Below are 15,999 nucleotides of genomic sequence, written 5' to 3'. Positions count from 1 at the left end.
GGGGATGGGACTGCTGCTCACCAGCCAATCACAGGTTGGTCTTTGAGCTGAGCATGCGCACTGCCACGTGTGAGCAGCCACCCATAGTTCTCAGTTTGAAAGCCACTGTGCCTTTGGTCACTTAGGATATTCTGTGGCTGTAGCAGCTATCACGAAGGCCAACAGTCCCACATGTTATAGATATTATGATAAAGCACTGTTTGGTCTAAAGTTTACCGCCTAGCCTTTTATCTTTTTTTGTGTTGGGACTGAATACCAAACTGAACGCTGAGCAACATCCGGGTCCCCACGTTGCATTTAAATATACACTGAAGTAGTGCCAAGCACATCTGTATACTGCTGACACCACCATCCATTGGGAGAACTCTGTCTTACCAAACGGAAACTGATACCCACTCAGCAACTCCCCACTGGCCCTCCCCCAGCCCGTGACACACACCCTTCACTTTATCCTTATGAATTTAATTATAATAGGTGCCTCATCTGAGTGGAATCCCACAATGTTTGCCCTTTGATGGCAAGTTTATTGTACTTAGCATAATGCTTCTTAAAGCTCCTTTATGTTGAGCATATGCCAGAATTCTTTTTACAGGCTGTGACAATCCACTGTAAGGCTGCGGCATACTTTTATCCATTCACCCACTGATGAACAATGGGGCTGCTTCTAACTTTTGGCAACTGCAACTCTTTATGAATGTGCTCAAATGCCTCTTCAATCCCTGCTGTCATTTCTTTGGGTGTGTCCTAAGACGTGGTGTAACTGGATCCTACGGTAGGTAGTTGGGTTTAGCTCTTAACAAATCAGCACATTTTCAGCCTACTTTGAACAGCCCCTCATATTCAACAGTAAAGCTGATTGGAAGGAGCACTATTGATCTCTAGGGAATGATACGATAATGAAGTCTCAAAGTTTAAGACTCCTATAGTCACTCCACATGGTCCTGGCCCTTGGGTCCCTTCCTTGAACTAGCACGTTTGAACAAGGCCTAAGAGTTTGCATTTTAACAAGCTGCGTCCCCTAGCTGTTCTGGGGTTGGTGTGGTGTTGGCTTTCCTATCAGATGCCAGCTTCTTCAGTCGGGCAGCCTGCCGTCTACCATTTACTTCTGTGTAACGGTTCCTTAACTTTGTGTCATGAAGCTGGACCAAGTTTTTCAGGTTAGCCAGATCAGACATGGTCAGGCCTTGGCTTCATTTAGACTTAGGGGCCCACACAGAAGAATGAATCCCTCCCTCCCCTTTACGATTAAAGCCACATGGATCCCTGGATGGACTGATCCTCTGAAGGGCCAAGCCAGCCATGGAGGCTACTCTCCAGGCGAAATCCCTGGACAAGGACCTGAGAATCACTCTAACAGGTTTACTCTACTTAGCATCTCCTTGAAGCTTTTTAAATGAAGCATGTGTGTTTATTCAAATACCATGCAGCCAAGGATCATTTAGGGTGGAAAGAAAAAAAAATCCCAGTTAGCCTCAGCATTAAGATGTGGTACCGTAATGTTGGCTTGCTCAATTGGGACCCGGGGCTAATCTGCCTGGGGTTAACGGCCCTAGGTGGGTCCCGAGTCAAACAGTAGGACAGAAGTTCGAGCTGCTCTCCTGTTCTCTGTGCCTCCCACAGGCCCTCCTCCTCTCTGCAGCTCAGCACCTCACTCTGCTTTCTTCTGACATCATTCCCTCCTTTTCTCCTCCTCCCCTCAGTTCCCATCTGCACTTTCTGCTTTTTTTCTTTGCTGTTTTAGGAAATATTAGCTTTTCTGCTTTGTGTGGAGTTGGAGGGCCATGGCAAATAAGGAAGCAGGCCTTTCAGTGTTTCACCCAGAACAGAACCTGATTTTGAAATTTCTGGCAGTAGAGCTGCATTCCCATTTACTGTGGGTCACAAGTAAGAATGAGTGTTTAAGTATAGGTTAGAGTTCATGTCTCTGTACTTAAAGGTTGGGCAACTAGTTGTCTTGGCAGTTTCTGAAAATCAAACTGACTTCTGGGTGATCGTTTCTCCAATGCAGATTCCTGGCCCTCCATAAAACAGCCTCCTTACTAAGTGTGCACAGGGACCATAGTGAGTGAAGACCTGTGAGCCAGACCTACAACATCAGACTTGCAGCAGACTGTACAGGAGAGACAAACATGCAGGGAGCCAAGGGGACACATCTGGGTGCCACAGCACAGGCCTGTTTGGCCAAGTCGGCAGGCTGAGCCTGTTCTTTATTAACCGTAAACTATTTCTCAGTGCACAAGACTATCTCATCAGCTTGAAAACAAATAAATGGATCTCATACAATTCAAGGTGAGTGCACACAGGCACAAGATGCATTCTTGAGTGTGAGAGGACACCGGTGAACACACCCACATACACGGATACACACAGATACACACAGATACACACAGACACACACACACACACACAGACACACACACACACACACACACACACACACACATACACACACACACACACACACTGTTGGTTTCAGGAACAGGAAAATCCAAATGCAGACATGAAATAATTCTTGGGACCTCATGTACACTTTTCCATGACAAAAGACACCATTGAAAGAATAGGATGAGGGAGCTGGAGAGGTGGCTCAGCAGTTAAGAGCACTGACTGCTCTCTGGACGATCCTTAGTTCAAATCCCGGCAACCACATGGTGGCTCACAACCATCTGTAATGAGATCTGATGCCCTCTTCTAGTGTATCTGAAGACAGATACAGTGTACTTACATATAATAAATAAATAAATCTTTAAAATAAAATAAAGTTAAAAAAAGAAAGAATAGGACGGTTAAAGCTTACCATTGTTGTAAGAGCGAAAATTTCCTACAAATTTTATGTATTCGTAAGTTGGAAATTCCTTTGGGTTCAAGCTGCCTCTGAGAAGATGGCAATAAAACTCTAAATCGTTGTCAGCTGGGTCGTTAGAAAGAGAAAAGAGAAAGGGAGAGGAGGGTTACACAGACTCCAGACTAAACAAGTCGCGCCTGTATGATTTACTCCACGAGTGGCCTACGTGGTTTTCTCCGTATGACAGACTGTTAGACCTGGCTTCTAACCCTTGCAGCTCCAGGCCGTTCTCCCTGCAGCTCATCCATATTCTGCATTCTATACTTGGACCCAATTAGTCAATCTGCTCACAGATGTCTGTGGTTGGTTATGTCGGCATCGATTAGTTCTGGTTGTTTTCACATGGCGTACTAAAATAAAGCTGCTCGTATAGAGCCGCTCTCTTTAATTTAATCTTTTTTTTGCTTTGCTTTGAAGGGAAATCAGATGTACGACGGGACCAATTATGCATGGAAATGGACTGAGGCTTGAGCAAATGCAAGCGTCTTTGCTACTGCCTGCCATTGCGTATGCTTCGTTAGGCGGCGTGTGGTGAGCACGCACGGGGGTCTGCCTTCTATCTAGGTTGCCAAATATTTTGATATAAATCTCAAACTTCCATAAAATTGCACATGTAAGTAAATAAGCAGAAGACAGCCACAGGAGGACAGAATATGGACTTCTGACCTAATTATTCAATTAGCAGTTGATTATCTGCTGTCATAGAAACTTTACATTGTAGCATTCCCTAAGATCAGCAGACTGCTCCCTGAATTTTGCCCTGTTTATTACCCTCATGTAAAAAGGCATCTCTTGCCATACACGAGAAACATGTTATTATTCTGAAGCTATACTTTCAACTTTTCCACATAAAAGCTAAAATGTCGTACGTGCTCCAAGTTCCAGTTTTAGCTTCAACTTAAAATATACCTCAAAGGATCTTGGAAATGTTCTGAGTCACGAGGAAAATTATTCTTAAAATTAGTCCTCCCTTCTTAATTCATTCTGACCTCCTTTCCCTAGCTAGAGCGAAATTCTTGTCTTCAGATCCAATAACAACACCAGGAGGGCAGACTTACATTTTAGGAATTCTGGGGAGGGGGAATCCGTCACAAGCATATGGGAGGAAAGGATTTTATAAACTTCGGAATGTTCTTGCTCTGGAAGGAAATTTAACAAGTTCTGATCCATGACATCCGACTGCAAGAGAAAATAAAGAGAAAAAGGCATGCGCTCGACCGAGTGAACTTCAGAGCAGAGGCAGAGCCTCGGAGTTCTTGGCAGCTCAGAACTGCTTCAGAGATGAAAGCTGAGGACCACGTGGTCTGTGAAGACCTTTCGTGGACTCCTCTTCTGTACCTTAGATTCACAATGTAAAAGGTTTTTTATAGGGGTTGGGGCTGTGGCTCAATGAGAGAGCACTTGCTTAGAATGCACAAGGCCCTGGGCTTAACCAGCTGAAAATAAATTGATTAACAAGTAAAAGTCCCAGGGATGTCTATTCATGACCCTCTCAGTGTCCCAGGGGACCAGGAGACAGAAGGAACATAGTGGCCAAAGGATTGGGAGGCTGTCTCCTGCACATGGCATGGCTGTGGTACTCATGAACTCACAACTGTGGCTATCTCCCCAAGACCTGTTTGCATCCACATTCCATCCAAGAGCCTTGGGAGGGTCCACCCTTCCCTGATGGGCTATTGGTGATTAATGGTTGCTGGGGAAGGGGAAGTCATTTGTGTAGCCACTGATAAGTTGCCTATGATCCTTTAAATAACACCTGTGCTCATAGAGTTGACCTTGATTAAACTCAAAGCAAGACAGAAGTTAGAAATTAGTCATGAAAGTAGAAGGGGAGGCATATTGGTTAGAAGAAAAGGCTCCAGGGGAGTGGGAGAGAGGCGAGATGAGAGGGGTAATGGGAGATAGAGACAACCAGAGTACATTCTATACCAAACTGTTGAAGAATAAAACTATTAAAGGGGTTTCAGATGCTCTTCAATATCTCCAGGAGATTGTTTAGGGTTCTCCTGTGGACACCATGGTACAGTATTTTCACAGGATCTAGACTCGGATCATCTCTAACAGCCTCACAAGGTCTGAGCAATATGTATGTATATATGCATGCATGTATGTATGTATATGCAAATACATATGCATATACATATACACAGAGCTGTATCATGTAGAGACTAATGATGTGGAAAAGGCATGTGCACATGATCAGGATGGGCAATGTTTTATTTCAAATATTTCCCACTTGCAGCTGTTTGGGTCTGGTAGGCAAGAGGACTCTGCATTTGCACACATGCGTATGTGCTTCTGTCTGTGGGCTTAGGGAAAAAAACTCAAGTATTAAGCCTGACATGTGTACAAAGAACCAACTTCTTTCCTGTCTTGGTGAGCCCTGTTTGCCAATACTCCTGTGTTCTGGCTAGAGACAGCAAGGGTAATATGGAGCCCTGGGGAGAGGCCAATCACTTATTTAAGTGGCCATGAAGAGAACATGGAGTTCTCTGGACCTTTAGGCTAGCAAAATGCTACTCTTTATTTCTCATTGGTCTCTCATTGATGGAGTTGCCTTCCCCCCAAACCTCCAGTTCTCAGATGCTGAGAGTACAAAACGAATACTGCATACAGACTAGGTGCACCTGAGTCCCATGGAACTTCTGGTGACATAACCAGAAGCAGGAATAGTCTTGCTCCGTGACAAACGGCATCAGACAATATGCAATGCTGAACTCTTTACAAGGCGGTCACTGTGGCTGAGGCACAGCAGTTTGACCAGATGGGTGTTTCATCACAGCAATACAAACTCTAAGACAGGAGCTCGCGGTGAAGACAGGAAACCTACACGCCCCACCGCCCTCCTCCTCATTTTCCTTTAGTAAACACATCCAGTCCTGTATCTTTCATACCATCTTGATAGACCCTCAAGCTCGAATCCCAACCAGCATTCTTCCAAGTCCACAGGCTGAACCTTCCATGAACCACTCAGATTCCCCAGATCACATAGTCATAGGTCTTAACCCAGACATCTTAATCCTATCATGTCCTCTTTACATCTAGGGTCTTTATCTCTACAAACGGTACTGCCAACTGGTCACCAGATCACTAGGTGCACCCCACAGGTAGGAAACATTCAGATCCTCATTGTGCCCTGACATCTTCACCACCAGATGGTCTCTGTCTTGACTAAAATCAAGCCGGAGAGGAAATCGGTTTATTTGGCTTACATTTCCACATCACTGTTGATCATCGAAGAGTCAGGACAAGAACTCGAACAGGGTAGGCATTGGGAGGCAGGAGCTGAAGCAGAGGCCACGGAGGAGTGCTGCTCCTTGGCTTGCTCCCCTTGGCTCTTTCAGCCTGCTTCCTTATAGAACCCAAGGCCACCTGCCCTGGTGGCCCCACCCCCGAGTGAGCTGAGCCCTCTTCCATAAATCATTAATCAAGAAAATGCTCCCTCACATCAGCCTAGAGGCCAGTCTGATGGTGGCATTTTCTCAGCTGAAGTTCCTCTTCCCAGAAAACTCTAGCTGTGGTGAGTAGCCTGACAATCAAACAACAACAAACCCAACCAATCAGGACAATGTCCATGGGCTGCTAGGTTTCATTCACTGTAATTCTCCCATTACATTTCTTCTGCTCCTGTACTTTTCTTTTTAACCCCTGTCCACATCGCCTTTATCTCTTACCTGAGTAATGTGGACATAATGGGCTTCTCACCCTAATGCTGGTCCTTGTCCAGTTGACCTTCCTAGCAGCCAGAATGGGCCCTAGGTCGTATCAGACACCACACACTTATAACTGTCCCTGGATTTGCCCTGTCCTAGGGACAGAGGCTCAGCTAACCACCCTTTTTAGCTGTGCACACTTTACCTGCCCTCTGGTCCCAGTACTAAGCAACCTCCTTGCATTCCTTCCTCCCACCTATCAGGTTCCTCTGGCCTTCCTCTGGCCTGACCTTCACACGTGTTTCCTTGGGAAAAATGAGCTGTTGTACTCTGACATCCCAGACTCTGAACAAGCTTGCAGCTTCCCTCCTGATCATGTTCTCCTTAACTACATTCCCCATACCCCACCTCTGATGTGCTACTGTGTCATCTGTCCTGCTGCTGCTGGCGTATGGGCCTGTGAGGACAGCCCCTCGGCTGGGCCCTTAGTACTCCTCTATGTCATAGCAAGCTCACAGGAGTCCCAGAAAAGGTTTATACATTGGCACTGCCTGCCTCACAAGCTACACTTCCCTCAAAGGCAAGAAAGAGGAAGGGTAAGGACTAAATGAGATTAGTACTCTATATTGCTGTATACCAAAGTGTATACAGCAGTCATTCTATAAATGCTAGGTGTGCTGAACCAACACTTGGGAATGCATATAGATACAATACCGAAGTGATATTTTTTTGCTTATATACCTTCAGACTGGTGTCCTCTGACAACCCCCGCCCCCATGTGTCCATAGGATCCTCAGAGTCTATTCAGTGTTGTGTCTCTTATCTCCAGCATGTTATGTGTGTGGACCAGGCGGATGGCCAGCTCCTTGAGAGAAGATTAAAAACATAAGTGCCCAGAGAACCCTAAATATGGGTGCTGATTTCAAAGACAGTGCTGGGCAGTCTCTAAAGGAACAGTCCAGACGAAGGACTCATTGGGTGGAATCCAAGAGAAGGATAGAGTTTGGGAGTGGAAGGGAACTCCAGGAAGAAGTCAACACACATGCATACATGGATGCCAGAGAGTTGGATCAGAGAGGACCGGGAGCTATGGGAGAGGAGGCTGCAAAGAGAAGACTGAGCAGGGTTTCAGAGTCCTGGCTGGAGGAATCAGTGTGCCAGGAGGGCCCCAAGAGACTGGGAGAGTGGGCGGTCTGACTATGGCCCCAAAAGTTGATTCACATTCTGGAGAGACTGCACTTAGAATTTTCAGTTTGGATCTTTTCCTGGCCCAGAAGTATGTGGTCTACTCCTCTCTAGAGATGTGACATGGTGGCAGGAAGCTGTTGCCCAGCTCAGACTCACAATCATGATGGATTCCAGATTCCTGACACAAACTCCAGAGTGTCCTAGGATGTGGATCCAAGGTCCATTTAAATGTTTCTGACTTAACGATCATACAACTTGTAGATGGGTTCATCAGGACCCTGATAATCAGTTGAAGAACATCTTGCAATTTAAAGAGATCGTACTTACAATCTGGAGGGCGGGACACCAAAAAAATCAGGTAAGAGATGCTCAGACTGTGAACAGAAGCCAGGAAGGAAATAGAGGAGGGACAGGAGCCAGACACTTAATTCACTGCTAAACTCTAATCAGTACTCCTGAGGTTTCCTGGATGTCAGACTCTAGCCGGCAAAGCCCCCCTCCTCCTGGAGCCAGCATTTTGCTGGCTGAGTGGGAATTAGGAAAGGGAAGGCTTAGGTGGCTTACACTGGAGGCCTGAGTTCTCACCTCTACGGACAGACGCTGCCGACTTCTCTACCATCCCAGGGCATCATTTCTGTTTGCCTCTCACCATCTTCCCTCTGGTGCTCATGACTTTATTTTAATCCAGTTCCTGCCAGCATTTTTAGCATATGACTAATGCTCACACATGACAGTAGCCTTTCTTCTTAAAGATATTTCTGACTCTTTAAAACCCCAAAGTCACTCCATAGTCATTTCTTTAAGGGTTTCATCTAAGTCCTTCCCCCAGGATGGGTACGGCAGAGTGAAGACCCTTCGGCCTAGGTCCTTATGTGGAAGAGCAATGGTTAGAACACTGCATGGGGCAGGGGTGTGCAAAGATGGATGTCTGTGCAGAACAGAGATGAATGGCTAGGGGTAGGTTAAGTGGGGTATATGGAGGTTCTGAGGTTCTGGTCGGTTGATACTTAAAAGTTCAGTGCTGCTCTTAGATCTTACGTACATCTGCTACCTGTTTTACCATGATATCATTTTTCAAGTGCTAAAGACTGCCATTGACAGGATAATTTGATATTCTAAATCCTAGTGCTAATGGAAGAGCAAACTACATCTGCGGTTGAACTGTTTCTTGAACGATCTGAGCTCTGTTGTTAAAAATAATAGCAATTACAGAGGGGAAGGAAGGTCCACGGCCTTTGCAGCCATCAGTCATCCAGTCTGAATTATCCTCAGCAGCATCCCTTACCTGTGGGAGGCGGGAGGGAGGAGGGGCTCTCTCCCACCACAGACCCTGGACTGATTATCTAAGCGTCAGCCCTACTTGGGACTTTTCTGGGAAGGCCTCCCGGAGCTCTACAGTGTGTCGCTCTCAGGTCTCTCTTTGTTAAACCTCAAGTCTTAGGGTGGGCTGAGACTTCTGTGAACACAGGAAGCCTCTCATGCTTGAACAGTAACATTAGGTCAATGGCATCTGGTCAAGATGGTGAGCGTGCAGCAACTTCAAGACAGCTGGTATCTGCAAGTGGACTGGGTGGACAATCAGGTCTAGAATCAGCTCTAGGGCTGTGGCAGTCCCCGTTGAAGCTGTGTACTGGTGACAGGTACAGGAAACAGTCTGAGAGGTCCCAGGGTTGTTTCATATTGAGAAGAGATGCCAACAGGGTCAGGGGAATCCTAAAGTCTTTGACCTAGGCAAAGGAAAAAGCCAACTAGAGATGTGTGAGATACTCAGATTTAACTGAGGCTTGAATCAAGCTCATGCCGGACAGTCAACCTCCCAGAAGACAGGAATCCCCTTTGACCACGGTTCAGGGAAAGAACAGCTAAATATAAAAAGTGGCAAACGCAACGAAAGGATACCTCTGTTCACCCATCCTAAAGATGGGGGAATGTAAGCCACATGGAGAGACAACGTTTACATTTAGCCGTCTATGCTAAAAGGCCCCAGAGTAAGGCTCAGTATGCAGTCTTGGCATTTGGAAGCCTGGACAGGCCTAACTGTGAGCTCCTCTTGTCAATGGGCCAGGCACAGTTCCTGTTTGTTCCTGCGTGGAGGATTTGGCACCATCCCCTGCAGTTAGAATTACTCAAAGAAGCTCACTAGGATTTGGATGCATTGCCCCATCTCTTTACTATGAAGCCAGTCCCCCTCTGATCAGACTCCTTCCTCTGGATAAGAGGGTGACACCCCCCCCCCATGTCCTTAGTGTTCTTTTTCCCCTGGGTTCTGAGCATGTGTGTAACTCATGTCCAGTTGCCAACCTCTGCCATCTAGCGCCAGGTGCCCAATGTTGTGTTCAGACATCACCACTATACCAGGATGGGGTGAATAACAGGTAATTGAAAGATGCTCCCTGAGAGCCAGTGTCCAGACCATGATGAGAGTGCCTGCCATGTGCTATAGAGAAGGTCTCTCTGTGCCCAGGTTCCAGGGGTCTAACTCAGGTCATCAGGATTGCGTGGCAAGCACTTTGACCTGCTGCTGAGTCATTTCATCCACTTCACGTCTACTCTTATGATCCCGTTTCTATGAAGATGAACAAAAATCAGCACAGCTTGAACAACTCTGATCCAAAAGTCCAAAGTCGGAAACTTTGTCAATCTCTTGAGATTAAAAAAAAATATTTTATGGATATGAGTTTTTTTTTCTGATCATATGTCTGTGTACCATATGTGTGGAGTGCCCACCGAGGCCAGCAATAGACACTGGGTCTCCTAGAACTAGAACTACAGAAGGCTGTGAGCTGCCATGTGGGTGCTAGGAACTGAGTCCAGGTCCTCTGGAAGAGCAGCCAGTTCTCCTGACTGCTGAGCTGTATCTCCAGCCCCCAAACTTTTAGGAAAAATACCATGGAACCTTGTGTAATGCATAGAATGACTTAAAATACTTCCTAAGGCTTACCTCAGGCTATGAATGCCAGGTGTGTATGAAGCATAGATGTATTTTTGTTGTTGTTGTTGTTTTTGTTGTTTAGATTTGAGTCCCTTCTCGAGGTATTTCATTATGCAAATACAGAGGTATAAGGAAATTTATGCAAATGAACAAAAATGTTGGCAGAGGGAAGGGAGATATCCCACATTGAAACATGGTTTGTTCCAAACATTTAGGGCACTGAATTCCTAACCTCTACTAAACTATAGGTCAGCAAATAATTCAGCATTAATAAAACTTCAAAGAAGAGCAAACAAGCAGTTATTTTCAAACTTAGGAAGACAGTTGTCTCCAGGCAGAGGTAGGACACGGTGGAAGAGCAGATGGGCCTCCTGTGGTCTCAGGTCTGTTCTAGCTCTTATCTTCTGTGATGGGTGGTTTACCTGTGCGTTCTTGCCTTCTCAGTCATTAGTTTAAATCGGAGTTTAAATAGTTATCTACCTATCTAGAGAGAGATATATAAACATACACACACATATATAATATGTATGTTATATATAGCAATATATATCATACACATACAGACACACATGCACACACACACACACACACACACACACACACACACACACACACACTTACTTTGGAGGCCTGAATTTTCAGTCCAGGATTAACTTCAAGTTGCATTCACAGGGATTAGGGCTCTGCCTTGGAGCCTTTGGATGACACAGGCCTGAAGGTAGGCATTTCCTGCAGGTGAGTGGAGGGGGAGCATTTCCTGGAGAGCCTGCTGCCTGCTGGCCTTGACCTTGATGTTGTATTTTACAGTAACATTAGCCAGAGGCTGTTTCTTTCCTTTTATGTGATTGGCTTTTCTACTGTGAGCCTCAAGGGAACTTGCCCACACGTTTCAGGATGTTGTTCTTAATGAAGCTCTTACTTGGAGAGCTAACTCACATGAAAGTAGTTTCCAGCCTATAGATGGGTTTTAATCTTAGCTTATTTTGCCGAGCTGGGGATTGAGATATCTGTATGCTTAGCTTTCTCTCTTCTGAGGCATGCCCACCCTGACAAGCTCTGTGTTTGCGGTTGCTCCCATAGAGCAAGCTCATTTAAGAAGCTGGTGTCTCGTTCATAAACACTGAGACACAGTCCCTGTGCTCAGGGCTGGGGACATGACTTCCATCTTCAGAGTACACCAGGACCTAGGGCCTCAGGCAAACACCACCTTTGCAAACAAACCAGAAAAGGGAACCAGGCTGGTAGCTTAAAAAAAAAAATCCAAACAGGAAACGCAGACCATGCCTACCCTGGTTCTGCCATAGCCAGACTGTTTCCCGCCTGTGTTCTTTGCGTACAGTCTACTTTCCTAGCATTCCTCCTGAATGTCTGCCATCCCGTCACAGAAGCTCCTGTAGACCTGGGTTTCCAGAAATGTGTGCATGTGTACACACACATACACACATGCAGACACACATGCAAACACACATACCACGCACACACCCTGACACATACAGACATACACATGCACATCCACACACCACACACACAGATACACACACAGACATACACACAGAGACTCACAGACACGCACATGTACACACCACAAACACAGACACATACAGACACACACACAGACACACACATGCACATACACATACCACACAGACACACAGAGATACACAGAGACACACATGTACCTGCACACACATGCACATGCACTTGCATGCACACACACACAGGCACACATGCACACATAGACACAGACACACACGTGCAGGTGCACATACATGCATACACACACAGACACACAGACACACAGACACACACACACACACACACACACACACACACACATGCACATACCCTTCTATCTCTGCTTCAATAGCCTGTGCTCATTCTAGATACCAAGAAAGGCCAAGTATTTTGACATCAACACTACTAAAACATTCACCTAAAGTTTTTCTTTTTTTCTTTCTTTCTTCCTTCCTTCCTTCCTTTCTTTTTTCTTTGCCATACTGAGAATGACAAGATCTCCGATGTTTCATCAGAAAATCGCCATATGAGAATCTATCAGGAACTTTATCTCTTGAAGAAGTGGGAAACAGAGCTTTAAGCTCACTCACTCATGGGAAGAATTCTGGTGGATTTTTCTCCTATCTCAGCCACAGAGGTGACTCTGGGATTCGACTTTGGCACGGCAGGGCTCTGCTGTTGGGAACTGTGGTCTCCTGTCCCTTGTCCTGATTGTCCCCAGCCAGCCATGCTTCTTCTCAATGTCCAACTCTGAAGTGTGACACACACCACAGCTGGAGGAATTGGTTCCTTTTTCTGCCCTCTGGAGCCATCACTCAGTTCACACCCACAGTCAAACCCCTGGATTCCTGCATACTCTGGGTCTATACTTGACCTCTCTGTACTTCTGTTTTCTCATCTGTGTTCAGGGGTATTGACCTCCATGGCATTGCTGTAAGGATTGTAAGTACAGCAAGAGACTATTGCAAATGCTTTACAGATATTAATACACGGAAACTTGGCATACTGCAAGTGGGTGCTCAGGAAGTGTGTGCTCCTGACAGTTGAACAGGTGGAAGTCCTCAGACTGAAACTCTGAAGAAAGGCCACCACCACAGGGCCTCTGCAAACAATGAACATTCTGCAGACAGATTCTGGTTTCTTGCCAGAATGTAGGGAAATTAAAGACAAATTAACCAAAAGAATTCCCAAGCTGCAACCCCAAACCTTAGCACCAGGAACACACTGGAGTGAAGCAGTGACTGGCTTGGGCTCGACAAAGTAGTACCTGTTTCCACTCTCACTGGCTGGGCCCCCGGGCTTTCCTCAGCTGTAAGTTGGAAGCAGTAGAGGAACTATTTCCAGAAGAAATAACTAAATGCTCATGGAACTAGCAAAATTCCTGCTCTTAAAATTCCTGCTCTTAAAACCCCCTGTCCATCCCTGGAAAGCCAGAGAACAGAAGCTAACCACAAATCTTTTAGATCACCTATCCAGGGGGCTTAGCCCTACTAGGGCCTTGCTGTGTGTGTCAAGGTATAAGTCTAGTCTCCAGATGGCCACCTAGTAACCACACACAAGTGTGGGTGGAACCATCCCTGGTCCTTCCAGTTAGAACATGATTTCGCAAGTTGGACCTGAATGGCTCCAAAATTTCGATCTAGGAAAATTACTTCCTAAGTCCCCACTGCCACATACAGCAACTGGGTCATCAGATACTCACGAGAGCGTAAAGCAGAAGAGAGTTACCCAAACAGCTCTGGGCTCTGTCCCTCCCTCCCAGCCAGAAAGCAGGTCACTCTTGGTTGGTTTTGGTCAGGGCCCATTGCTGCGTACTCTTTTCCACTCAAAGCAAAATAGAAGCTCTCCCCAAAGAGACACCTCATCTCCCCCTCTCTCTTCAGCTATCCTTAGATGAGCCCCAAGAAGCCATGATGAAGAAAGCATGGTCACTTCTGCATCGGCACCATCCTCTGCATTGTGACAAAGAGCAAGATGTGGGTGCACCTTGGCATCCTTTAAGACCAGAAGAAACCTCTCCCAACAGCTGTCCTAAGAAGAGACACCCACATGCCTGTCCCACCCTGGCGTCAGGGAACCATGATACTACCCATGATGCCACAGGAAGGTACCCACCCAGAAAGGTCAAAAGTGCCTTTCAGACCTAAGATGCTGGGACAGCAGAACCCAAGAAGTGATAGTTCTGTAGGAATACAGACCATCTTCAAAAGCAATGGGCCGGGAGATGGCCTTCCAAGGAACTAATAGGCCAGGATGGGGTAGAAGAAACCCTGAGCCACCAGCAGAGTAGGGCTTTTCACCACAAGACAGACAGAAGCTGTCCATGAAGCAAGGTCATGCTGCCTCCTGGCCTGGCACGACTATGAAGAGAGGACCACAGTTTTCTAGCATCATGCTGACCCAGGATTTCCTTTGGCTTAATCCAGGGCAAGCTGCTACCTGCCTTGTCACATAAACTGGAGGCCTAACCTTCTGAATACAACAGTTAGGAGTAGATGGTTGGTTCTGCCAGACTGATTAGGAGGGCCAAGAAGAGAGGATGTTTATCCACTACTAACAAGCATCACTCCTAAGTGGATCTGACATTCCTGGCCAAGTTCTGAGGTGAGCCAGTAATGGTGAGGCAAGAAATGGGTTGCTGGGCAAAGGCTTGAGTTTTCCTTAAGGGTGAGCCTTCTTTTAGTCTGGCATAGACCTGCAAGTAATTTCATGTTGAGCTACTGTTACTAGGGAGCTATGAAGGCTTATAGAGAGGAGAGAGAGAGAATGTGGGAGAAAAGGATGAAGGGAGGGAGGAGGAACAGAGGGGCCTGCAGCCACCTTATATCTGAGCACCCCTGGCCACAGATCTGGTCCTCTTTTTCCTACCTGGGCAGTCCCCAAGGCCCTCACAACACTGGTCCAACTGTGTCTTGTTACAATGTTTCAATTCCCGGGAAGCATAGCTGCCGCTAAGTGTTCAGTGTGGTTGGTGTTATAACCTACTTGCAACCTCATATGTGTTTCCAGTGAGTTCAAAACCATATTCTTGCATGGGCCATCTGTTTCCCCTTCCTTAATCAGCTCTCAATTGACCAGGGACATCATCTGCTGTCCTCTGAGCTCTGCTAACAGCACCAAGAAACTCATGTGAGTCCCATCTTGACTTTGGCCCTGGCCCTGAAGGGGTCATGACTCCATCCCTGTTTCAGGGTGATTCATGCCTTCTCCTGCTCTTCATCTGCCACAGGACCTTGCGTTTGGCCTGGTTTGGTTCTGCAGATCTTGGACACTCTTTAAGTCTCCATGCACCTCCTCCTCACACATGGCTTCCCCAAACCTGCAGCACTCCTGCATGCCTGTCCAGGAAATAGGAAATTGTGCACAGGCCAAGGCCACTGGAGCAGAAACTCACCGGTAAATGTCCAAGTAGAGGTGTGATACTGTCGGACACATAGATGATGCTGCCGTCTGTTGTCACAACAATGACGAAGCCATCTAATGCCTGGAGGAAATGCAACATTTGAGAGCTCCTTAGGGACGCTTTTATGAGGAACAAGCCACTAAAACAAAGGATCCATTGTTTTCCCTTATGACACTGACTTTGTTTTGTAATCCTCAGACCATCTTCACGAATAACCTTGCAGCACTTTCCTGCCTTACACACGAGATGGCTCTGTACACAATTTGTTCAGCTCGGGTAAAGTGCTTGCAGAAGCGCTGTGAGCTCAGTGACAAAGTCGACCTGTTGGTATCATAAAATGAAATGCAGCCATGGAAATTGCTTAAGTAGGTTTCATGGCAGTCTCACAACTGAGATGAATCAGAAATGGTCCTTACCACTCAAAGGCAGCAGCAGCAGCAGCAGCAGCAGCAGCAGCAGCAGC

The 15,999-nt window shown here is 46.4% G+C and overlaps 1 protein-coding gene across 2 annotated transcripts in view; it reads right to left on the bottom strand.

Annotated features, from left to right (window-relative positions):
• Npas2 (neuronal PAS domain protein 2) overlaps nt 1-15,999 on the bottom strand; it is a 185,537-nt gene that overhangs the window by 52,094 nt on the left and 117,444 nt on the right. For both annotated transcript variants that reach the window (XM_031367287.1, XM_031367288.1), the window contains exons 5-7: nt 15,528-15,617; nt 3,904-4,024; nt 2,798-2,911 (exon numbers count right to left, since the gene is read on the bottom strand). In XM_031367287.1, coding sequence (XP_031223147.1) covers nt 2,798-2,911; nt 3,904-4,024; nt 15,528-15,617 — 325 coding nt within the window. The remainder of the gene's footprint in view (nt 1-2,797; nt 2,912-3,903; nt 4,025-15,527; nt 15,618-15,999) is intronic.

The sequence above is a fragment of the Mastomys coucha genome, unplaced genomic scaffold, assembly GCF_008632895.1.
Source record: "Mastomys coucha isolate ucsf_1 unplaced genomic scaffold, UCSF_Mcou_1 pScaffold14, whole genome shotgun sequence".
NCBI lineage: Eukaryota > Metazoa > Chordata > Mammalia > Rodentia > Muridae > Mastomys > Mastomys coucha.
Note: the sequence above shows the minus strand (reverse complement) of the source record. Positions and strands in the feature narration are given on the sequence as shown.